Source organism: Ambystoma mexicanum, chromosome 2p, assembly GCF_040938575.1.
Source record: "Ambystoma mexicanum isolate Mex_15411 chromosome 2p, UKY_AmexF1_1, whole genome shotgun sequence".
Taxonomy (NCBI): domain Eukaryota; kingdom Metazoa; phylum Chordata; class Amphibia; order Caudata; family Ambystomatidae; genus Ambystoma; species Ambystoma mexicanum.
In genome coordinates this window covers 1349553099-1349577483 of record NC_090923.1, presented here as the reverse complement: position 1 = coordinate 1349577483, position 24385 = coordinate 1349553099, and the positions used below count along the sequence as shown (strand labels likewise).

The 24385-nt window shown below is 46.3% G+C and overlaps 1 protein-coding gene across 1 annotated transcript in view; it reads right to left on the bottom strand.

The window, feature by feature from the left end:
- Positions 1-24385, bottom strand: part of ATPAF2 (ATP synthase mitochondrial F1 complex assembly factor 2) — a 380402-nt gene that overhangs the window by 248082 nt on the left and 107935 nt on the right. The window contains exon 5 of the mRNA XM_069646388.1: positions 10300-10445. Coding sequence (XP_069502489.1) covers positions 10300-10445 — 146 coding nt within the window. The remainder of the gene's footprint in view (positions 1-10299; positions 10446-24385) is intronic.

Sequence of the window (24385 nt, the reverse complement as noted above, 5' to 3'; positions counted from 1 at the left end):
AAGTAGTTATAAAAGGTCCTCAATTAACCCTTCCACGAAGGAGTTTAGAATTCATAATCTGTAATTTAGTTGTTTTAAGTGTGGTTGATACACCATGTACTGCATGAGCACTGAGACTTACTACTAAATACGAATGTTGAGTATTAAAAAACACAATTTTAGATCTGAATTTTAGTCTTTTTTTAGGATGTTAATGCTTTTATGGAAAAGTATTACTTTCGTAAATGAATCAGAATTTAACTTAAAGGTATTGAGGTGGAACAGAAGAAAGTTAAGGGGAAACAGATACCAAAAGAAGGAAATTAGTTTCTTGTAGAACTTGTATCGCTGGCTAATGCCTTTCAAAGTGTCAAGGGGAAAGAGAAAGAAAAGGTAGTATATGCGAGTCAGTGGATGGTGGTGTGAAGGGCTGTTGTGGGCTACACGAGAGTCTGTACAGGACATGCAAAGGCATATAAGTGGTGGTTGAGGGCTATGAAAGGATCTGTTGAAGTCTGTGGTAGGTCTTTTCACCTCTTGTGATGTCAGAGTGCACATTAAGTGTAGCAACTCAAAAAGGGATAACCAGCTTCATTATTTTGTTTTAGAATGTTGAGGGGGTGTAATTGTTCATTACCATTTTAAAAACATATGGCAAATACAATACAAATATTTGCTCGCAATGCACTCTGTCACTGTGGGCTACAGTTTTGCACAAAACTGCAAGCTTCCTCATTCACAGAAGCAGCCCAAAAAGAATTTCCATTTGACTGTTTAGTTTGCAAACACAGTCGATTTAACAGGTTGGGTTGAGTGGGCACAGCTTAATTCTTTAAAGGTTATTGAGTGATTCTTGTATCTTTAGTTATTTGGTCCTGTCGCCAGATAGCACCCCATTTGCACAATGGAGCGATTTGTTACATTTGCCAAGTGTTGGTCTGGGTTAGATGTCCCAGACAGCTGGAAGGACCTTTGTGAAAATCCACTTAGTTTAGTCTCCACTTTCTTTTGTAGTAGTCTTTGGAAATATAAAAAAATTAGGATGCAGCAAGTGTTTTAGAAATGTTCACTAAAGTTGTTCTTTATTCCAAAAAAGGGAAAGGGGTTAAAAAAAGTGGGCCCGTTGCAAATTGCGTCCAATGCATTTCGGACATTAATGACCATCTTCAGGGACTATTTCAAAGTAAAAGCAATATATGCAAAAAACATGTTTACATGAAGCATTTCATAAAGCTACACGTTAAATCAAATTTTAATTCTCCATTTATATTTACCAGGCTTCTTAGGTCTTCACTTGGTCCTAGCCAAAGTATAACTTCTTTGAGTCTGGTGCCCTCAATTTTTCTGCAATACATCAGAGAATTACTAATGCTCTAGTTTCTCTAAAGCTCCCGAGTTGTTATAATGTGGTTATAGTACTGTAGTACAATATTAGAATAAGTGTCATACCTTGATATCTGCTAGTTGGTATATTCTAGGAGTCCTTAATCAGGTACCTGCACATCAGAAAAATGCTTTGCTCTTTTCAATAGATACCCCCCCATTACTGGTTAATAGCTCACAAGTCCATAATATCAGTGTATCTCCTTAACAGGATAAAAGCTTACCTCAATTTTTATAACGTTGGCGAGCAGGTCACCAGATTTGCGCTTTTTCTGAATTAAATTTGGTCAGAAGGGTATCTTTATAGTAGAGTGTACATTGGTAAACATTATGGAACATAATTCATCGGAATATCCAACAATGAGCGAAATTACTTTGTTTTCATCATGTAACGAACTCCGAGAACTATAAAGAAATACCATACTTCCATGAAACACCGAACATTGGCAGAAAAGGCATGAACATCACCTCATTCTGCATTATGAATCCTTTTCTGATTTATCTCCAACCGATTTCCAACATTGATTTCTCTACCAACCAATCCAGAAGTACTTGACCTCAATTGACAACACCACATCAATTGACTTTTAAAAAGGAAGTAATATCTCCATTGGGTCTCTGACACTATTTTCTGTATATATACACAATATGCGAAGAACTCTACATGAACAATATTACGAAATCTGACCAATTCAAAATGGGCGCCGGCACATGATGATGTCATCACGTTACGCATGCAAGCGCCATTTTGCTATATAAAAACAAGCAGGACACTCAGACAGTCCCATCTGCGCGAATCTGGTATCCTTCTCGCCAACATTATGAAAATTGAGGTAAGCTTTTATCTTTTTGAGGAGAGTGGGTAGCAATTGAAAAGAGCAAAACATTTTTTTGATTTGCAGGTACCAGATTAATGACTCCTAGAATATACCAACTAACAGATCAAGGTATGACACTTATTCTAATCTTGCACTACAGTACTGTAACCACATTATAATAACTCAGGAGCTTTATAGAAACTAGAGCATTAGTGATTCTCTGTTGTACTGCAGAAAAATTGAGGGCACCAGACTAAACTAAGTGGATTTCCACACAGGTTCTTCCAGATGTCTGGGACATGTAACCCGGACCAACACTTGGCAATAGTTGGAAAGCACAAACACAAAATCGAACCATGGTTATAATCCCGCTTGAAAAATGTGCATCTGTCCCAACCAAGATGAAGTCAAAATTGTCCACAATTTCTTCTTATGCTGATTATGCAGGATAAGGAAAGGCTGTTCTTCTTACAGTCTCCTCAGTTTAGGCAACCAACATGTATGTCTAGATACCAAGTGAATACATCATCTGCCTCTCAAATGATGTATGAAAGCAAATGGTATGAATGAACACCTGCCCTCAATTACGTACGCGAACATACCATTTTTACATGGATTTTCGTTTCTGCCACTCTCAAAATGCAGTACGAAGCTACAATGTGCCATGGTATCTCTTAAGGGAAATGTATTACCCACTACATACTCATGTTTAGGAGGTTAATATACTTGTCATCAATCTTTGATTCTTCTTTTATTGCAAAACTCCATTCACAATCAAACAGCCTCTTTTTTAGTGGTTATGTAAATGTTCGGTCAGTTAAACAAGAGCACGATACTAACCGTTGGAGCAAATCAACTGCTTTTGGGAATTTAACAGTCTTTCACAAATGTCCTAGAAATTCAGGCGAGTGGGGACATCTGGACAGTATACTCCAAGAAAAGCTGTCCATAAATTACCTGAAAGATGGGTGTGTCCTTGCAAGACTTACTTCAAAGGGTGAAGGTTTTTGTTCCAAAAGTTTTAAACGCATATGGGAGCTCCTTATGTATGCAGACAATATAACAGGCTCAATATTAATAAAGGGAAAATAGTGCCAATACTTACGAGTAAATCACATATTTGGCAGCTAGGATGAGCCACAGCAGGGGATTCATGAAGCATGCCTATTGGCAAGTAACAAGGTTGCCAGTACACTGCACATAGTAAGAGCGCAAAGCAATGCTACCTGGAGGGTTTAATGGCATGTATGTGGATATCTAACATATCCGATGAAAACTTGGAGTGTAGAAGATATGAATATCTGGACTTTCATTAGCCAGCTCTCTGTAGAAGGACTCATCTGCTACTACATGCCAAAGATTACTGCTGGGTTTCAATTTATCAACTCAAGGACACCACACATTTTGGCTAATGGTGGCTGATATTGAATTTGGTTGTCTATTTTTGTACTCCCGCGATTCTCCCTTACGGAAAAGCCCAGGCACTTGCGGCTGCCATGTTAAACTGACCCTTACTGCCTTAACTGCACTGTTCTATATTGTTGTGCGCATGTAATGCAGTGTAATTATCATTTGTATAGTGCCATTTCCCACTGGTATGGTCTCAAAGCGCTGTAGGTAAACACCCTCGGGAGACCGATGTGCAAGGTAGTGTGTGAGGGAGAAGGAGACCCTCCTAGCTACCCATATTGAGCTGACATGTGGATGGATGAGGTCGTTTGGAGAGTATCATCAAGACCGAAGGTTTGTCGTGGGGCATAGCTGCATTCTAATGGCAGAGGTGTTGTGTGATGTGTCTTAAAATGGTGCATGATAGCAGATATTTGCGGGTGGGTGGCCTTGCTTTCGGCTGTCTTCCACAAGCATGGAGTGAGGTACATACCTATGGATTCTGCCTGGTTTCTTGGTTTCATAGATGCAGCAGGTCTCATCTTAAATATATTCTTGGTGCTCGGCTAGATATGGCTCGCTTCTGTATTGCTTGCCACTGACATATTTCCTGTTTGGCACTAGCAAGCGTGTTTTAGACCACAGCCTGGTTAGACAAGACTGTTTTAGCAGGTAGAATTAGCAACAGTAGGCGGACAGGCTGTGCTGTTTGAGTAGTGTCGTCGTTGTAGATACTGCCGAGCTGTGGAAAATGTAACTTGCTGTCTGCTTCATGTTGCAGTGTTTACTCTCCAAGGTGTGAGAAGCTCACAGAGTGTCTGTATACTCTAAGATGAGAAGCCTGCTATGCACGTTGATGCACTGTATTCTGTTGTCACAGTGCAAGTCATGATCCACCACCTTCCATAGAAGAACCTGTGTTCATTACTGTATAAAACACATGTAAGCCCGGGAAGGGGGGTTGCTGTGCTGTCTACAGATTTTGTATCCTGTCTTGTGGATTATCTCTATGCTGCTTCGTGGACTGCCATAAAAGGCGAATACCAATCTGCCTCAAGTCTGTGGTTCTTTTCCATTACATAAGTGGTAGGAAACCAACAGCCAAACAAGCAGCAAGAGCAAAAATCTACATTGCAGGCCTGATGTAGGCATGAGGGATGTAGAGTTTACCCTTCTTTTTTTGTTTAAGTTACTAGAAAATGAAGATAATCCGATCAATTATAGACTGAGATGCCATTAAATAAAACTGTTCAGGTCAAATCACAGTAAGCATTCTATTATATCAGAATAACGTATCAGAGCACAAAATCTCAGTCCTAGAAATAGAGGAAAAATTATGCAGATATCAGATTTGGATGAGTCTACAAGATAAAGAGGTCTGAAAACCAAGGTCTGAAAATGCAAGTCACTTAGTGAAAACTTGCCGTTGCATCACTAGAACATCATGAGCATATATTTCTAAAGTGCTACCTCTCTTGAAATTTAAGAGTGGGGCACGAATGTGGTGGGGCAGAAATGTGGCCTAGAGGGTTGAATATGGTGATTAAGAGAGGGGAAGAAACATACTCTGATAAGAACGGTTTATGGAGGGAGAAGGAACCGGTACAAAGAGCCGAGGTGTTGGTAAGATTGATAAAAAGAGAAAGAAGACTAGAGGAGAGTTGTAAAGTTGGGAGAACAGGAAAAATAACTGGGACAGAAGTTGCTAAGAGGATTGGTGACATGAGATCCGAGCATGAGAAGAAAACCTACAGAGTGAAGTGGAAGAAGGTGGAGGGTTGAGCATGGGGAGGATCTGGGGACCAAAGAGTGAATTTCTGGGCCTGGGGACAAGAATCCAGAAAGGGAAAGGTTGAGTACTTGGCCATCTTCTAAGGCTGCTGTGCTCCGCTGGCCACATATGGGAACGTCAGAGTTTCCATGCTCTCTACTAAGGTCCTTTATTCCCCTGAAAGTATACCATGAGAATTGCACTGAGAGAGACTGTTTGGAGGAGCAGACAGTGGCCCTGGAGAACAACAACAGACCAGTTCCAAGAGGAGAAAAAGAAGTGAAAACAGTGCTAGCTGAAGATAGTCCAAGAACCCCATTCCCCCAACCTAATTCAGAATGAAGGCAAGTTTCAGAACTGAGAAAATCAAAGACTGTTTTAGGAATTTTACTGCAACATTTCCCTGGGAACCATCTGAAGCTGGAGAGAAGATATTTTTGAACTTTTAGTTGCCACTGACCTTTAGCTAGTCAAAGCCATTACTCATCCCGACATATCAGTTGCACCAATTCCAACTCTATTTATTATTTTACATTGTAGAGGTCTCTAATAAAATACCTAAAACTGAGGCTCAAGAAGAAGCGCCCCCTCCCCCGGTGCGGATAGGCTCACAATAGTGGATTCACGAAGTGTGATGTCTATGCGGTCAATTGCCCTGGCCCCATTTTTTTAACTTTGATTCCATCAATGATACAATGAAGGATCAGGAAACCTTGATTGTCATGCTACATTAAAAGATCTGGTTTATTTTTGCTTTTTTTATTGAGGGTTATATAACAGCGGTCAAGTAGGTGGAAGTTCGTGGATGGAAAAAACCACACAGTGGAAAGACTTTATCACAGTGGGGGCTGTCCTTACTATGAAGGAACCACAAACGGGGATCCTACTAGAATTAACAGCACCTCAAGAGCTGAGCAAAACAACTTGGGGAGAACCCAAAATGGATTGGGGGGTTGTCAGATTGAGGAGAAGGCTGAATTGGAGACCCCTTAAATGCGGGGTGTAAATAGACAGTCAGAAGTTACTGACTTCGGACCTCCTGTCCCAGGTGGAGCCTTGGAAAGAGACGAAAACCCAACAAACTCTTCCCCAAAGTCCCCTCATTTTGAAAAATTGGACGACAGTGAGGCCTTCTTGGAGCTTCAAGACCTTAGCCGATCTTTTGCCAAAGAAGAAAGATTGGGAAGACCTTTGCAGGTTGCTAAGTCAAAGAAACAAAAAAGTCCAGCTGCAGGTGAGATCTAATGACTCAAGAAAATTCTTGAGGAACTTATCAACCCCAGACTTGAGTGGTCAACCAATTGCTCATAAAAATGCTAAAGCCACCAAGAACACCACGGGGGCCATTGTGAAACAAATATCACTGACTTTGGTGGAGGATCCAGGGACTGAAGGGTCAGATGCATGGTCATCTTTATTGGACCTCTCAGTTTATTCTACTGGCACCAATCAGTCACAGAGTGTGCCTGTATTGAATAACCCTACCACGGAGGGGAGGAGGGAGGTGGGAGGGGGTTCAATCACTGTCCCGCTAAATCGAAAAATTGAAACTAATATTGAAGAGGTGACATTTCAGAACTTAGACGAGCTGAAGCAGACAAGAGGTTTACTCTAAGTCTGAAATCTGCTGAAGTAACAAAGGATCCATGCCCTCCCAGGGACCAACACCCGAACCCAGGAGAACGTAAAGTCACCTTTAACAAGCAAGTGAGGATGCTTACTGGGACCGATATGCTGTTTAGCCACCAGGAAAAGAAGGCGGAAAGTTCAGCTAATCTATCCAACAGAGATGAGACCAGGAGCCTGAAATTGAAAAGGATTGTAGAGAGGACCATCTAATTTTGAACGGAAGAAAAGTTCTGGACCCTTCACACTGCGTGCCAAACGACAAATTTGCACTGATGATTTCGCGTTAACTGAATTTGTTGAGGAGGCTCGGTTGGACGCAGTATCTCCACATTTGTTCTCTAATGGTGAAATATTCACTCCTGGAAGGAAGCGAGGGTCTTGGGCTTCTGGGTTTTGATCTCACGCCATTACGGGATCACACCATTGATGAAAAGGAAAATACCAGCGGCACGGCTCACTCAGCCGGTAATTTGCATCAATCCATCAAGCAAAGTAAAGATTTAGGGGAATGTGTTGAGGTAGGTAATGGCAGCACTGTTCTTTGCCCCGCCATTAGGACACTGTCTAATAATCAGTGTTGGATCTTGAGCGCAAAGGAGCAACCACTCAAACATATATTTAACAGAACGATAAGGTGTAAAGGAGGAGTCGAGCCTGGGAAAGGGTAGCAATTATAGACAAGATGGATTCAGTGTTGGTGGAGAGGGATTGTTGGGCATGGTTGCTGGGTACTCTGATGGGATGATTACAAACTAACAGAAGAGGGAGGTCGAAAAATATATTCTTTGGCCTCATGGAACACCTGGGGCCATTCTCCCCTTTTTGAGAAAGGATAAACTGGGAGCTTTTGATTTGGTTTGCCTTCAGGAAATCTGGCTCAGTTTTAAGCCGAGCCTGGATGGTTTCTCGGTCCATCTAAACCATGCTACCTGTAGTACAAAAGGGAAGACAAATGTCAGGCTTACTCATGGCCATTCGAAATGGGAGGGGTTTGGAAGTGAATAAGCGTCTAGTTGCCCTTGGGCTTTGCACGCTTTATAAATGCATAAATAAATCAAATTGATAATCCATACCCATTGATACAAATGGCAGCGGTGCAATGGGATCAGTCACCGTCAAGGGCACTACAATGAAAGAAAAACCCTGACAATGTTTTATTTATATTGGAATCCGTTGGATGTGGGCGAGGAGGAATTTATTGAGAGGGTCTCAGACCTGACTGACGAGGCCATGATTGGGGAAGGTAAAGGGTCAGTTATAATTTGTGGTGATCTGAACATTACTTGTTTAAAAAGGAATCATATGATATGGTATTTGGGAAAGTTATCCGGGATCACACCTTTAGTTGAGCCCCATTTGAAAAAAAGAGGCCTTGCTTGGACCAAGTCTTTAGACCGGAGGGACTTGCAGGTTCTGAATGGTTACATAGAAATCGACATTCCAAGTAAATATGCATGGTCTACAATTAGCAAAAATGTAGTATTTGTAGGTCTCTCGAAATTTGCTGTCCGCCATTAAAGCTCTTGAAGTTAGGAATACAAAATCTAGTGACCACAGCCGATTACACTGGCACAACGCTACATTGCTCCAACAAAATGCTGAGGTGATGCGGAGTGTAATCTGCAAAAAAGATCCACGTGAACTTAAGACCATGGACTCCACTCATATGGCTCAGCAAATAAATAGTGTATCGGAGTCTGCATGGGTAGAACATTTTTAACAACGTTTACGTCCCAGTGTTAAAGGATTATGCATGTGGGACAGTTTGTGCGTGTGAAAGAGGGGTAGATGGATAACCTACAAAGGCAGAGGGTAGGGTGCATTCTGACAAGGGAAAGGGGGATACCATGCCTCACCTGAAGACATCCTCTCCCCGCTCCTCAAGGTCCCTCCACCCAGGTGATTCTCCCTTGCATATCCACCCCCAGGGTCAGGATCCAAAAGCGATGGCTCTATCCTGGTCACCTGAGCGGGGAGGACCCAAGGGGAGTAGATGGGAGGATGCCCTCAGGTTCCCCAACACTGACCTACCACAATACAATATTCCAGAGCAGATAGTCTAACAAGTTGTCAGATTGTGATATAAGGCACACATTGTGCTTTACATTGTGCAGAATATATATGGTCTCACTTGGATGAGAGTAGTCTTTGTTGCAACTGCGTCTGTTAGCAGTTCCACTTGTTGCATGTAAATACTTGTTTGTGCGTTTGGTAGCAAATACCTGTAGGCTTTCTCCAAACTTCACAGTGGCCTTTTTAGATTAAACATTTCCCCATTATGGTGAACATGACCCAGATGACGCCCCACTCATACATCCCTAACCAGTCTATCTGGTAAAACTGGAAAGCCCTCCCTCACACACAAGATACATATCTCATATAACATCACTGTTCTGAGCTTCATGGCAAGTCGTAGTGCAGATTAATGGAGCCGACATCATAGATATATGCTTGTTCTGTGTGCAGTCAGGCAGAATGCAATCTATGGGTTAAAATATATCTGATGGCGTCTCTTGAACCAGTTGGGGTGGGTTACTTGATATTGCATTTGAGGAAACATTTACTCCTGTCCTCCATGAGATTACCAGAAGCTGGTGGTAGGCGGGGAAGATGAAAGAAGACATTCTCATGAACAGATGCAGTTCACTAGTTTATGAAGAACACCCCAATTTCCTCATGAGGGGGCTGGCTGTCTAGGGCCTGAGAATGTTCCACCCATACAAAATAATAATAAAAAAAGGTTTGCCAACTGAAGCGACAATAGGAAAGTCCAAAGAACCCCTTCTTTTGCAACCATTCCCTTTAACCGCAGTACATCTGCATACTGACACCATTGTATATCTTAGTTGGCTTAAAAGGTGGAGCACTTAGAATCAGCCCTTGGTGCACATTACTTAAGTAAATGGAGTCTTTCAAGTTACACAATTAACAAGCAAAAGCCTATTTCCTTTCCATCAAGGACTCATTCACCGATTACGACCATAGCAATAAAACCATAGGCCAACAAATGCATAACCAGCCTCCAATGCTATCAATTTCTGAGCTATTGCTACGCTTGCGTTGATGCCAACATTGCATGAAAATGTATTGCGCAACGGCAACGCAAAATATCCAATTTGCATTCCTATGGTACAAGCAGGAATTGAACATTACACAGTAAGGTTTTCAAATACTCCCTGGCCTCCTGTCCTTAGAAGGTTATGGTATGACAAAGCCCTGTACCCCTCCCCACTCTTCCCGTTCTATTCTGCACTTGGAAAATAGCCCTTATCCAGTGTAGTGGTAAATAAGCAAGCACGAAAAACAAACACACAAAGCTGGAAGGCTCACCAGGTGCATGGAGAATAACTTGAGGGTGTCCTTTTGCGAATCCCATTCTGTGGCCACAGCAATAGCAAGTGCCTCGTTGGGGACCACGAACAGATTGCCCTGTGGAGTTTTCAGCTTCTTGCGGTCCAGATTTATCTCAAAGCCACCTAAAGGATAAAATGCACGTGGTCAATCATGCGAAATAAGGTGGAAAGTCTACCCTAAAGAAGTAGAAAACGGGCAAATCCCTCAAGGTGTGCAGAAGAAAGGGAGAGGCAAAGAAAGCTAAACATTACCAACAAAACAGACACACACACACACAACACTATAGTATGGATGAAAACGGTTGCTAATTTTTAAAAAGACAAAGATTTCACTTGGGTGTGCTTAGTTTTCAGGGCACAATATTTTCTGAAAAGGAAACGAGGCCAGGTAAATAGAAAACACACGGGATCTGTGACTGTGGTGTGTCACCCCTCCTGCGAGCATGGTATCTCCCAGGGCTCGTGCCGTCAGTGACCATGTGACTAAAATAATAAGAAGGGAGGAGCCAGTTTGGGCTCATCAGTTAAGACTATGGAGACCTGCCTGTTGTGTGTGTCATTGCAGCCTTGCAATGCTGGTGCTGCATAGCTGTCATAAATCACCAAAGTATCAACTGAAAAGGATACAGTAACCAAAAAAGGATACAATTTGGTAGGGCTTTTCCGGATCCTATCTTCACACGACTTCATTGTAGGTAGGTCAAATTAGACCTTCCAAATGATACAACTCTCTGACTGAATAAAACAGGCAGAGAGATGGATCACTGGAAAGGGCGTGGGAATTGTACAGGAAGTATGCCTAGAATAGATAAGTATCATAAGACACTGTCCCAAGTTAAATACTAAGAAACACAGAATTGGGATTAATTCAGACACTGACCTTAAGGCTAAACTGAAGAATTCCAGGACAGTTTCTTGAAGAGTCCCAAGAGTTGAACAAACGACAAAGGAAGGGAAGATTAGTAAGGGAGACTTATCCCGAACGGCACGAGGCTCTCGCTAGATACCGGGTTGGTGCACCACAGGATAGCGTCCAATGTACTGTGCACATTCACCTTCCAATAGTTCATGAAATACTTCCTTTCCCACAAAGAACAAAATAAGAATCTCACCTGTTGACTGTCACAGGTACCAAAAGTTCGAAGTAGTTCAGAAAAACACGTGCAGGATTGCACGCGACAGCATACACGCAGCCAAGCCAGCCGCGCTTGTAGACAGCGTTTCCGCGTGAAGAATTAGACACGGGAACAGGATTCACGCAGCTCAGGACAGCAGCGCTTGCAGACAGCGTCCGCGTGGAGATTTGGCACGCGAACCGGATTCACGCAGCTCAGGACAGCCGCGCTTGCAGACAGCATCTGCATGGAAATTTGGCACGCGGACAGGATACAGGCAACCCAGGAATTAGCGTGTGGAGGAAAACAAGCTCAAATTAGGCCAAAGAAGTTTGCTGAAAGGAATGCGAGAACGCAGGTCCGGAGTTCAGCTACCAACGCCAAAATTGACTTAATCAGAAGCAGCGAATGGAGTTTCCACACCGCTTATGTACGCACTGCCGTGATACACGTGACGGACCCAAGTCACATGAAAATTAACGACGTGAAAAATGCAGATGTCGTTTTCCAGGCAATGTATCGAACAACCTCCATTTTGAGTAAAAAGGTCTACTGGTTCTATGGGCGTAACTCATCTTGTATGGGGAAGTTGTTCCTGGTCCAGAGGTATGTCCGGCAGGCATGACAATAGCAGACAGAGAGCCTGCTGCAGCAGGATCCTCCACCTGGACAGGATCCCCATGTCCCCCTCCCATGGTAGCAGAGCCCTGTCACACTGTCCTGTAACGTCAATTGTATACTCTTTGACAATTCTGTTGACCACTGTGATTATATGTTATGCATGTATGTAACGTTCCACTAAGATATGCGCCTGGTTGCCCTTGGGCCTAGTCTGCACTATATAAATAAAACAAATACAAAATACAAATACATGGTAGCAGAGCACCTCCAGGGCAACTCGGCATTCCCCTGTTAGCAGAGCCCCAGCTGGGCAACTCTGCAAGAAGGTACCGGTGCCCCTGCTGGGCACCTCCGTCGCTGTTTCCAGTGGGTGCCCCCAGTCCATGGAAGAGCCTGTCAGCTCATGGGCTGGCAGGGTGCCCCCTGCCAACAGATGTCCGCTGGGTGCCCCCAGCATGTTGGCTGGGTTCCCCTAGCCTTGGTCTGCCTGGCCTGCATGATCGTAGTCCAGGACATAATATTGGCAACGAGCGTTCAATAATGCATGGGCCCTTTTCAGAGCCGGGCCCATTGGCGGTGGAGGTGCGAGTGCTCCATGTTGGAGCAAGAAGAAATGAGTGCTCCGGTGGCGGAGCTCAGGAGTGAGCAGCCCCGGTGCCCAATGCACATCCTGGGCCAGCCGTAGCTCAATGATCGTTTGCTCCATTCCGGAGCTAAGTGAAAGAAAGAAGAACCCAGTGAACTGATGTGCTCTGGAGCCGAAAGGGAAAACAAAAGTGCTCCACGTCGGAGCAAACAGCAGAGAGCAGTGCCTATGTCTACAGAATACCCGGACCCTCCAGAGGTGAGGTGTGCATGTGCTCCACGTCGGAGCAAGTGAAAAGGAGTGTGCTCTGGTGTCGTAGCCCAGCAACTAGAGGGCCAGTGCCTAGAAAGCTCCCGGCCCATTGGTGGTGACTAGCGGAAAAAAAATAATAAAAGGGAAAGATGGAAAGGAGAAGGGGAATAACACAGAGGGTTGGAGCTCTCATGAGTGTGTGTGCGTCCTCATGGGCCTGCGGCCCAGACGCCTTGCCACCAGTGTCTCCCAGTCATCCGCCCTAATGTGCAAAGAGGAGCGTAAGGAGTGGCCCATCATCCCGGAAGGGCAGCTCAGCGGCAACGTGCTCGCCTTGGAAGCAAGACGATACGAAGCAAAAGAGGTTCGATCCCCGGGTCCGCGCTTACAAACCTCTGGGTATTTAAGCACGTTATAAATACGCAACTAAAAACAAACAATGACGCAACTGAAAAACAAACAATAACTGTAACAGCGCCTCGATGCCCGCGAGCTGTGTGAGCACTTTAAAAATGCAAAAAATTAAATAAATCCTGCCACTGGTTGCCCCCACTGCAGATGGACTAGGCTGGTGTGGCCGCTGGTGCCCCTCCCCCACCCCAGGTGCGGCTTTGCCAGCCCCCGAACTGTGGTGCAACTGTCCTGAACTGATACTGGTGAAAGTATGAACTGGTTTCCCGCAGCTCCACAAGTGCGTAAAATGGACTCAGTAGACATTCCCATGAAGGCTAGGAGCCTGCAGACCCTGGACCTGCTTAAAATGGCCCAGTCAATGGGCAATGTGAAGCTTTGAACATCCGTATTGTGGAGATGCCTTATATGTGAGCCCTGACATTATGATCTTGTGGGTATGCCCGGTATGCTTCCTTGAACTCCGCCCTGACCCAGGTCCCAGGTTCCCTCCGATTACAGATACCCTAAGGGGAGTCACTACACGCCATCTTTTCACTGCTGTCCGGCTTCTAGGAGACAATCTCCAGACCTGACTAATACCAATGAGTCCCGTTTTCTCCACCACTAAGGTTAGTGGTTGCTTTCATTACACTTTGGACTTCAACTACTCCCTAAACACTTATAGAGATCCAATTAGTTTATTCTCATTACTCTTAGGATTAATCTAGAGAAATCATCGTGAACACATTATGAAAGTTTAACACGTCCTGCCCTGAAGATGGATTAGTACAATCCGAAAAGCATTGGCACCAACCACCATTTAGGAGTGTTCTTCTATGTTGATGACTGAGCATGAATGTATTACATTGCTCAGAACAATTACAAGAGTTATGATCAATGATGGAATTGTGACAACTATTGTATATATTTTTTTAGGTTTACTTGAGCGTATTTTCAGCCCAATTGTGCTACTGTTGTTTGAAACACTATTTTCTATAATTCACATTCCACATTGTGTGTTTAGCAGTGTGGTGTCAATTGATTGTGCTGTATAAACAATTGTTCTTTACCTGTTTTAACCTGTCTCGAGTCAGTTTGGTTTCTTTTTCTTACTACATTCCAGCAGGTGGACAGACATATGTAAACACGGATATGTTTTATTAACTATGATTTTTGAATGAAATGAAAACATAAGCACAATTTGCTCGACTTAAACATTTTAATATCGTCAACTACCTGGGTTTATTGGCTCCATGGAGGGGCTCATCAACACTACCTAGTTGTAATATTCACTCTGGGAGTGCAGCTTTGGGCTACTGGTCGGCAACGTCCAGTGTTTGTTTTTGTGTTCCTTGTTCTGGATCCAGAGTGGCCTCAAGGTCTTCCCAGCTGCCACTGAAGTATCTCTTACTTAACTACATACATTGTCTAGAATCCCCCCACCATTACAAACGGAAATTGTACCTTTGACATTTGGTTGTGCCTCCCACCCCCCCATTTTTTCTATGTTTATGCCTTATATGGTGCCCGGAGCTGCCATTGGTGTCTTTTAGTGGTTTTCCGTGGCTTTAGGCGTCACTCACCCAGGTCGATAAAGGGTCTTTTGATAATGTGGTGAAATCACCAACGTGCTACCAACCCTGTCACCCTTGAATATGTGTAAACGCATGTTTCGTGTGCAACTGTCAGAGCAATGTATTTGTGTGACATTTACCATAATCACAACTTTTGTGCCCGTGATTTAAGTTGTTTTGATGTTCAGTGATGCTTTTCTTTTGTTTGTTCCCTATGGAAAAGGAGGAGTGTGGTAGGTCACCACTCCTGGGAGCATGGCATCTCCCAGGGCTCGTGCTATCAGTAACCACGTGACTAAAATAATAAAAGGGCTCGCCAGTCAAGACTATGGAGCCCTGCCAGCTGTGTCTGTCATTGCAGCCTTGCGATGCTGGTGTTGCCCTGCATCCTCCACCTGGACAGTGCGCCCTTGCTGGGCAACACTGTTCCCGATATCCCAGGCCATGGAAGAGCCAATGTGCTCATGGGCTGGCAGGGTGCCCCCTGCCAACTAATGTCCGCTGGGTGCCCCCAGCCTTGCTGTGCCTGGCCTGCGTGACCACAGCCTAGGACTTAACAGTGACCACTGTCCTACAAACTCCAAGACAAAACTCTTCCCCAACCCAACAAGAAAAGTGCGATACAACTAGATTATCCTTGAAACAGAAATCCAAACAAGCACGAAATTAACATTTGTGGATTATGGGAATCTTACATCCCCTCGCTCTGCTGATCTACAATTAATGTGGACGCCGTATAAAGCACGTCAGAGTCTTGCTTGGTCAGGACCAATGTTGTAGTTTTCGCTCTACTGCCATTCACCGAGCGCTCACTGTCCGCACGGAAGGCTCTGGCACGCGTAGCGTAGCAAGTCACTGAGGCCGCTGTTCAACGTTCCAGCCTCCAGGCGGCATTGCTTGTTCTAGAAGGCCCTTCCTCTGCTGCCCATCACATGGGGCAGGAAAGAGGAGCTCTCGCCCTTCGTAACTCCTGCACTGACGGGTGAGGCGGCAGCAGCATGCCTCAGAGCGTACGGTAACAACACAACAGGGGGGGGGTGGGTGGGAAACTGCTGCCAGTGCTCAGTGTAACGGTGTATGAATCATGCTTCGCTTGGGTAAACGGTCCTTTGTTGCCCAATGGTAAAGGAGACATAAATGAAGAGGCCACAAGATAACGGCAGTCGGCAGCACGTTTATTAGTCATGATATAGATCTCATCATAGGACGTGTCATAATACAAGTCATGTCATGACAGAGCATCACAGGAAATATATACTGTATCGTGACCTATCACGTAATACCATGTATGCATGTCACTACATCATATTTGCCATGATATTATATTTCAGCTTTCCCGAGGCAACTCAATGCAGTGCATCTGCTCGTCCCAGAGTGTACACTCCTCAACCACCACACCAGATCCTACTGGCATCAAATTCGACCAGTAAATTGTTCTAAATATTGAAATCAATAGAGAAACCCAAGTCTTTAACTCCTCCATCTGTGCCTTCAAAGGAAGATTGTGAAAAAGTTCAAGAGGGCTTTGCAGATAAAGCAAGGAAAGCCAGAGAAACAATACAAGCAGCGCAAACAACATCACAAGATCAGCAAAGCATACCCACCGAGATAAACCACTAAGTAATCAGGACAACTTTGAATTTCAGCCCATTAGCACAGAGGAGATGCTAAAGATATTAGCATCTATGAAACCAACCTCTTGTGCAGAAAATGTTCTCCCTCAAACATAATTTTGGAAAACAAAGATAGTCGCACCCCTGTTTACCAGGATGGTGAACTCCTTATTAAGATATAGGATAATACCAGAGGAACTTAAAACAGTCACCATTACACACTTAGTGAAAAAAAAACAGGTCAGGTCCCAAAGGACCCAGGCAATTTGCGACCTATAACCAACTAACTTTTTACTTAAAATCTTGGACAAGGTGGCTCCTGCATAGCTCCAAACCTTTGTTGAAGCAAACGACATCTTGCATAAACAACAATCAGGGTTCCGAACAGCGCACAGCACAGAAACAGCTATGCTGGATTTACAAACCCACTTGTTGAGCATTACGGACAAAGGTAAAACGGGTCTTCTTGTGCTATTAGATCTGAGCGCAGGTTTCGTCCCGTTAGACCACAAACAGCTCCAGTGGGTTTTGGAAAATGTGGCTAACTGTTCCCCCGCAGCCACCAGATGGGCAGTTTCTTTCAGATTGGGTAGGAAGTCTAAGATTCACTGGGGGATACATTCTCGAGCGAATCGCGCATAAATGTTGGCGTTCCGCAGGGCGCTAGTCTATCCCTGCTCTTGTTCAACCTCTACCTGAGGTGTCTCTGCATAGTGCTCGATAACAGAGCCTATTTTACGAACTATGCAGATGACACTCAGTTGGTGGTGGCATGAAGTGGTTGTTACATCAAGGACAGTGCCAAGGTAGTAGCCATATACAACATCATTGAAGCCTGGATGGCGCAGAATTTGATGTGTCAGAATGGGACGAAGACTGAGATGATGATCTTTGGCTCTCTCCAAGCTCGAGCAAAGCTTAGCCCAGAGTTTAAGTCTTTCACCATCAAAGTCTCCGCCATAACTGTGAGTGAGAAAGTGAAAACACTTGGCTTATTCCTAGAAGCTTCAAGGGGTGCCAAAGCACAGGGCATATATTTACACATAAATTGCCAGCATTACCTCTGCCTCCTCAAATCTATTCGACCCTAATTAAGTGAGGAATCTGTGCCACCATTGCCAGAGCAATAATTCTATCTCGGCTAGACTATGGAAATGCACTGATGTTAGGAGCAAGTAAGGGTTGCATAACTAAATGCCAGATTATTCTAAACAATGCTGTGAGAATAACGAGGAAAGCAAGGAGAGAGCATATCACCGATGATAGAATAGCTCTCCATTGGCTGGCTATCAAGGACAGGATACATTTATTTGTTTGGGCATGCCCCAGCTTATCTCAAAGAAAGGATCACGCTTACGTTCCAACTAGATCCTTATGATCAGCGGCTCTGGGCCAGATTAAGTGCCCGATCTTTAAACAGGCTAATGGCCTAGACAGGGCTTTTCCTGTGAAAGCAGCCCAAATGTGGAACAGTCTCCCAATCAAACTTCGGCTCGAAAGGAATCACAACCTCTTTAGGAAAATGCTGAAAACGCACCTTTTCAAGTGAAAATAGCAGAAACAGTCTCCTGTCTCTCCTAATTAAGCCGATCTTGCGTCCCTATACGTTTGTCTTTTTGGTGCACCCCATTGCCTGCGGCCTTCAGCGCTATATAAACCCATAAATACATTTTTAAAATAGCCTGCGGGCACCAACCTTGGTCAGGGCTTTCACACACATCGCGGCAGCAAGTGTTCAACCCACTGAGCTATCTTACGCTTTAAACAACTCAGCTGTTACCAAACACCCCAGCACATAACCTGCGAGCACCCAGGGCTTTCCCACCTGAGTAGAAATACTCTTATCTGGTGTGAGAGGGTAGCATAGAGTAAGGCAATGAAGGGCATAGGTTGCTAAGCACAACACACAAGGACAGGCACTGGGTAATGTTTTAATGCACCCTTCCATGTCAGAGTCAGATGCCTGCATCGTTCTCCTCGGGTCTGGCTGCTGAAAGCAAGTGGCTCTGATGTGAGGACGCCCTGGTGCCAGCGTTTGTCCTGTCCTCTGCGAGCCCTTGTCATGCCAAGGGGCGCTCAAGAATTCCATTCTCCTGCTGGTCTCTGGTGGTGCCCCCCCAATACCCCTGCACTCTAAGGTCAGGATGAATCCCCCTCGAGGAGTACTTTTGGATGCCTAAGTGGGCCTCCACGGTGCAGGCAGACATGTTGTCTAGAGGGAGGGATTGGCAATATTGTGGGGCTGTCGAGACCTCGCAGGCCGCAGAGCTATCATTGTACATATCATTGTACAGAATGCATGCAGACGGATTATTGGGCCTCATTCCAAGCGGGCAGCTGGTAAAAAGTGCTGGTATCAGTGCCCCACCACACGACTATGGGTTTGGCGGTGGGGTAAGCCATGTGCCCTACTGGCAAAAAAAGCCATCATTACCGACACCGGACCGAGTACCGGTAAAGGTAAGTACCAAATGCTGGTATCCTGGGGACTCTACCGCCAGGATACTGCCAGGGTCAGAATGAGGCCCATTCTTTGCAGTTCACAGAACCCGAACACTTTAAACATGATCGATTATTAGTCATGCAAGTAATTTATAAACTCGGCCAATAATACTTAATTATCATAAACCCAGCGCAAAGGCAATTTCAATAACAACGCAAAGGCAATTTCAATAAGCATTGCGTGGAGAAAGTTTAATACTATTTTTAAATGAAATGCTCCAATGCTAAATAATCCATGTTATGGAGAACGGTGGTGCTTGTTAAACGGGGGTGGGGGGAAGCAAACATGTAGGTATTGGCGCTGTGTTCTGCAATTGTACTGCAGATGCGTAGCTAAAAAGACGAGTAACCACGGAGACTGAGAGCTACATACGTTGAAATTCTTCGCTCTTCCTGCAATCCCAACTTTCCGCGTGCACGGAAGTTGAAATTGAAGAATTAGCAAAACACGAAATAAACCATTATGTGCAATACCCCCACCCTTCCCCCCCCAACGCTTTTGCGTTCTACCATCTATTCAAAAATCCAGACCCCCTCGTCTTTGCTTCCCCGCTGTCTGGCTCTATTGCAAAGCAAACCCCCATATGCGGACCTTGACTCGTACGCCACAATCCTTGTGAAAACATCTTCAAATCGCAATATGGAGCATCACATAACACATTAAATCCGTCCGTCCCGTACAGTATTTAACCCCCAGCTTACTTGATGGCCAATGGCCAAACGTGGACTCCGCCACCACAACATTCTAACATCCTGTGGGGCAAGGCTGGGTAAGCCTATGGCGGCCGGTGTCTCAAATAACAAAGCCTGTGCACCAGTGCGTTCCCTTCACACGCAAGCACGCTTCCTTAAAGCTAACTGGCGCCGTGCCGCTATAAGTGTCGCACTGTTACAAATGCAATGCTCACTGAATCCTGCTGATCCCCTCAGCCTACTAAACCCTGAGACCGCGCAGGCCAATGGGCAATGGCACGGGTGCATTTCATCGCAACACAGCGATCCCATTATATTTCCTAATACCAAATAGATTTCCCTTTGTACCTCCACCGCTTCGCGCCATTCCACCCATAACCATAGCTAAACCAATGCAGCTAGTGTGCTTACCAGAGCATCATCCTCACACAACTCGCGTTTCTCGCTGAACTAGGGCCACCCCACTTCCGGAGCAAAGTCTGCAGCTGTTAGGTTGACAGGGGGTGCCGGGGGTCCCAGCCGTCATTCACACGTGCGCTCACACACTTGCACAATGAGCCACGCCGGAGACGTGCGACTTGCTCGGGTCCCCGGCGGCAACTGCCAGTGGACCGTCTTTATTATTAACTGCACATGCGCGAGCCTCGATCCCGCCCGCACATGCGTACATTGGCGTATTCACTACGCAACATACCTCCCTTTTCCCTTGAACAAACATTATCAAACATTAGAATTAACAGTGTTCTATTCAAACTGCAACTGACAGTGTGTCACGGATTAAGAGGCAGGGTCCATGATAAAGTCTTGGAACCTCTGCGGCGGCTTGCGCCCTGCCCGGCTCGGGTACCTGCTTGCCTCAACATTGGGCATCTCTGGTGTCCCAGGAGTCTCTGGCGGTCCATCGTTTCCTTGTGGCACTTCTGCATCTGGACCTGGACCTTGCGTGACTTTTCCTTCCGTGTTCGCCGATCCTATTCGTTTGAAGAACGATACGTTCCGTGTGACTGTCCCTCATGCATTGGCGGCTGTGACCATAGATCCCTTGACGTGCGTCACTCCCAGTGGTTGTGTTTCGTAGGGCAGTGACAGCTTTCCTTCAGGTCTCCGATTCCACACCAGCACGGTGTCTCCCACCGCAATCTCTCTCTCTGGTAATCCTCGCTGTATTGTCTCTCTCTCGTTCTGAGCGGCCCTCTCCGTTCGCACGTGGTTGTTGTTGATCTCTCCCGGACGTCGCCCTTCCACTTCAAGTAACAGTCCTCTTGGTACCCGGCTGAAGAGGGCCTCCGCAGGAGCGACTCCCGTGGACTGGTGCGGCGTCATGCAGTATTCTCGGAGAAAGTCAAATAGATTGCGTCGGAGCTCTTCCCCCCCGTTCATCGATATGCGGAACACTTTGTTGAGCGTTCGCATGAAGCGTTCTACTTCTCTGTTCGCTCTTGGGCAAAGGGGGGGTGACTTTGCGATGTTTTATCCCCCTTTCCTCACAGTAGCGAGCAAATTGCTGTCCTTTGAACGGTGCTCTGTTGTCCGAGCATATCTCCAGGGGAAAACCATGGGTGGCGAACATCTTCTCCATGGCTAAGATGGTGTGGTCACTGGCCGTTGATTCGACCAGCTCCACCTCTGGATATCGCGACCACTGGTCTGTCACCACCAGGAAGTGTGTTCCTCTGCCCGTGGATCTGAAATCGGCATGCACCGTTCCCCATGGGCGGTCACTCCGTTCCTTTGCCTGCATAGGTGGCCCCCTCTCCACGGACATGCTGCCTGGCAGGGAATGCAGGCCCTCACGAATTCTTGAACCCTGCTTTCCAGATCAGGAAACCAGACCTTCAACCTGAGCCGTGCTTTCGTCTTAGCCATCCCCTGGTGGCCTTTGTGGGCGAGCTGCAGGACTTTGTTCACCAGTGTTCTTGGTATCACGATCTGGTGGCCTCTCAGCAGGGGTCCGTCATCTGCGACCGACAGCTCGTGACGCGCCTTCCAGAGCGCTTGTAGGTCCTTCTGTGCTCCTACATTCCTCCGGGAGTTGTTCTGGAGGACTGCCCGCCACTCCCCACTGGCTACGGCTTCTTTTATTACGATGAATGCCTCGTCTGTGTTGGATTCGTCTGCGATCTCGTGGCGTGCTAGGCCAACAGGCAGTGCCGACTCCACCACCAGATGTATAGCCTCTATGCAGTCAGCCACTTCCTGCGAGTCTCTGGGTCGTCCGGCACCCGGATGGCGGGACAAATAGTCTGCCGGGTTGTGTGTCCCTGGGCGGTAGAGTAGCCTGACCCCATATTCCATGAGCGAGAGCATCCATCTTTCTATGCGAGGTGGAGGTTTGGACGATGTTCCTGACAGAATCAGGATGAGAGGTTTGTGATCTGTCACTATGACAACTGGCTTCCCTAGGATGTAGATCCGGAAGTGTTTGCACCCCCACAATATAGCCAAGGCCTCACGTTCAATCTGAGAATATCTCCTCTGTCTCGGTGAGCGCCTTGCACGCGTAGGCGATCGGTCACATGGTCCCCTGATGGTCTGCCTGCATGAGGACTGCGCCCAGCCCCACTGGGCTGGCTTCGACCACAATCTCCGACTCGCAGTCCGGGTTGAAATAGGTCATGTCCGGACAGGGCATTCTTGATGGCCGTGAACGCCCTCTGTTCATTCCCGGTCCAGGTCCACGCTACGTCGTTTCTGGTCAGAGCCCTCAGGGGTTCCGACAAGGAGGCTAGGTCACAAATGAATTGTCTGCAATAGTTGACCATCCCCAGGAAGCTTCCGATTTCTGCTGGGGACGCTGGCGGTGCTGCCTCTCAAATGTCTTTCACCTTTTTCAGGATCCGGGGAGATGCCCCCAGTGTGGAATATGAAACCAAAAAATTCCAGCCTGTCCTTCAGGAATTCACACTTTTCTTTGTGCAGAGTCAGACCGAGGCTGCGAAGTCTTTCGAGGGTGTTTTCCAGACATTTTAAGTGTTCTGCCTCCGAGCGTGCAAAGACTAGGATGTCGTCCGACATGTTAATGACCCCGTTGAGCCCTGACAGGGCCCCCCTAATGACATTTTGGAAGACCTCTGCTGCGGACGAGACCCCGAAACTGAGCCTTTTGTACTGGTATAGCCCCTTGTGAGTTGTAAAAGTGGTAATATACCTCGACTTGGGGTGGAGCTTTAGCTGGTGATAACCAGATCTCAAGTCCATTTTCGAGAAGAACTTCGCTCCCTGAAGTTCACCAACAATGTCTTCTAGGGTGGGCGTAAGGTGGCGTTCTCTCTTGATTGCTACGTTGGGTAGCCTCATATCCACACATATGCATACAGCGCCCGGCTGTTTGGGCTTTGGGGCCACCACAATTGGGGAGACCCACTAGGTCCTTCCACTCTTTCGATAATGTCTAAGTCAACCAGTGACTGTAGCTCTTTTTCTATCTGAGCCCGCAGATGGAATGGGATGCGGCGATGCTTGAGCGCTGTCGGTCTCACCGATCCATCGATGTGCAAACGTATGGGGTCGGCCTTTAGTTTCCCAATGCCGTCGAAAATCATCTCAAAGCGTTGCAGCAGACGTTCCAGATCGGCATGATATACCGCCAAAGTAAAGTGCACAATGTTCAGCGCTTCTGATGTGGCGCAACTTAAAAGTGTATGTGGCCTTTCGCTGGTGACGAAGAACCTTGCTTTAACACTCCTTGGATGGGAAGGGGTGCATCTTCACCAAATGCGTATATCCGTGCTGTGGACTCAGTCAAACTTGGCGGGCCTGGGAGTGCATTGTAGTGTTCGGTAGCTAACACACAGACAGAAGCCCCGGTGTCTATGAGGACCGGAGTAGGGACTTCTCCGATGAGTACTGTACATTTTGGTTGTCGACTTTCGCCAGGGCCCTTGGCAATGCTGGAGATGAAGAAAATGTCCTCTTCTTCCTCTTCCTCTTCCTCTTCTGCGATGTTGAGGTCTTGCATGCCCTGTTCGACAGCCATACACCCCTTACTCTCTGAGCGTTGCTTCTGCCAGCTCTCTCTGGCCCCCTCAAGGCCGTTACTGGTGTCGCTGCCCTGCACACCCTAGCATAGTGTCCTGGTGTGCCACACCGGCCACATACTCTTGATTTGGCTGGGCACTCACCCACGTGCGGCAGGTCATACCCGCAGTAGGAGCACGACAGAGCAGTGCTTGGAGTCGTGGAGCCTTCCGCACTCCTTGGTGTACACCTCGCTCTCCCTGGACCAGAACGTCCGATCGCAAACGCTGCTTCCTCCTTTCTCGAATGCGTGGCTGCATCCATCTTTACCCCCCTGGCCTCAGCAAGTTCATAGGCGCTCCCAGTGTCCAGAATCTGCTGCAGCGTCAGCCCAGGTTCTCTCAGGACTTGTCTCCTCAGCTTCCCGGAACTGCACCCTTGCAGCAGCTGGTTACGAATCATTTCTTCTTCATTCGCCCACCGGCAGGAGCTTGCTAGGTGCCTTAGCCTCGCACAAAACTGGTCTAGCGACTCTTCTTCCAGTTGCTTTTCGGCGCTCATGACAAAGCTGTCAAAGTCCACGTTTGCCATGGGAAGGAAATGGTCTCTGAGTGCTTGTTTTATTGCGTCATACGCGACTACTGGGATGGTGAGCGAGTCATATGTTCTGTGGACCTCCGTCCCTGCAGAGTATACCATGATGGCTATCTTCGCCTCATCCTCCGTTTCCCCCGAGGCTCTGAAGAACATTTCAAAT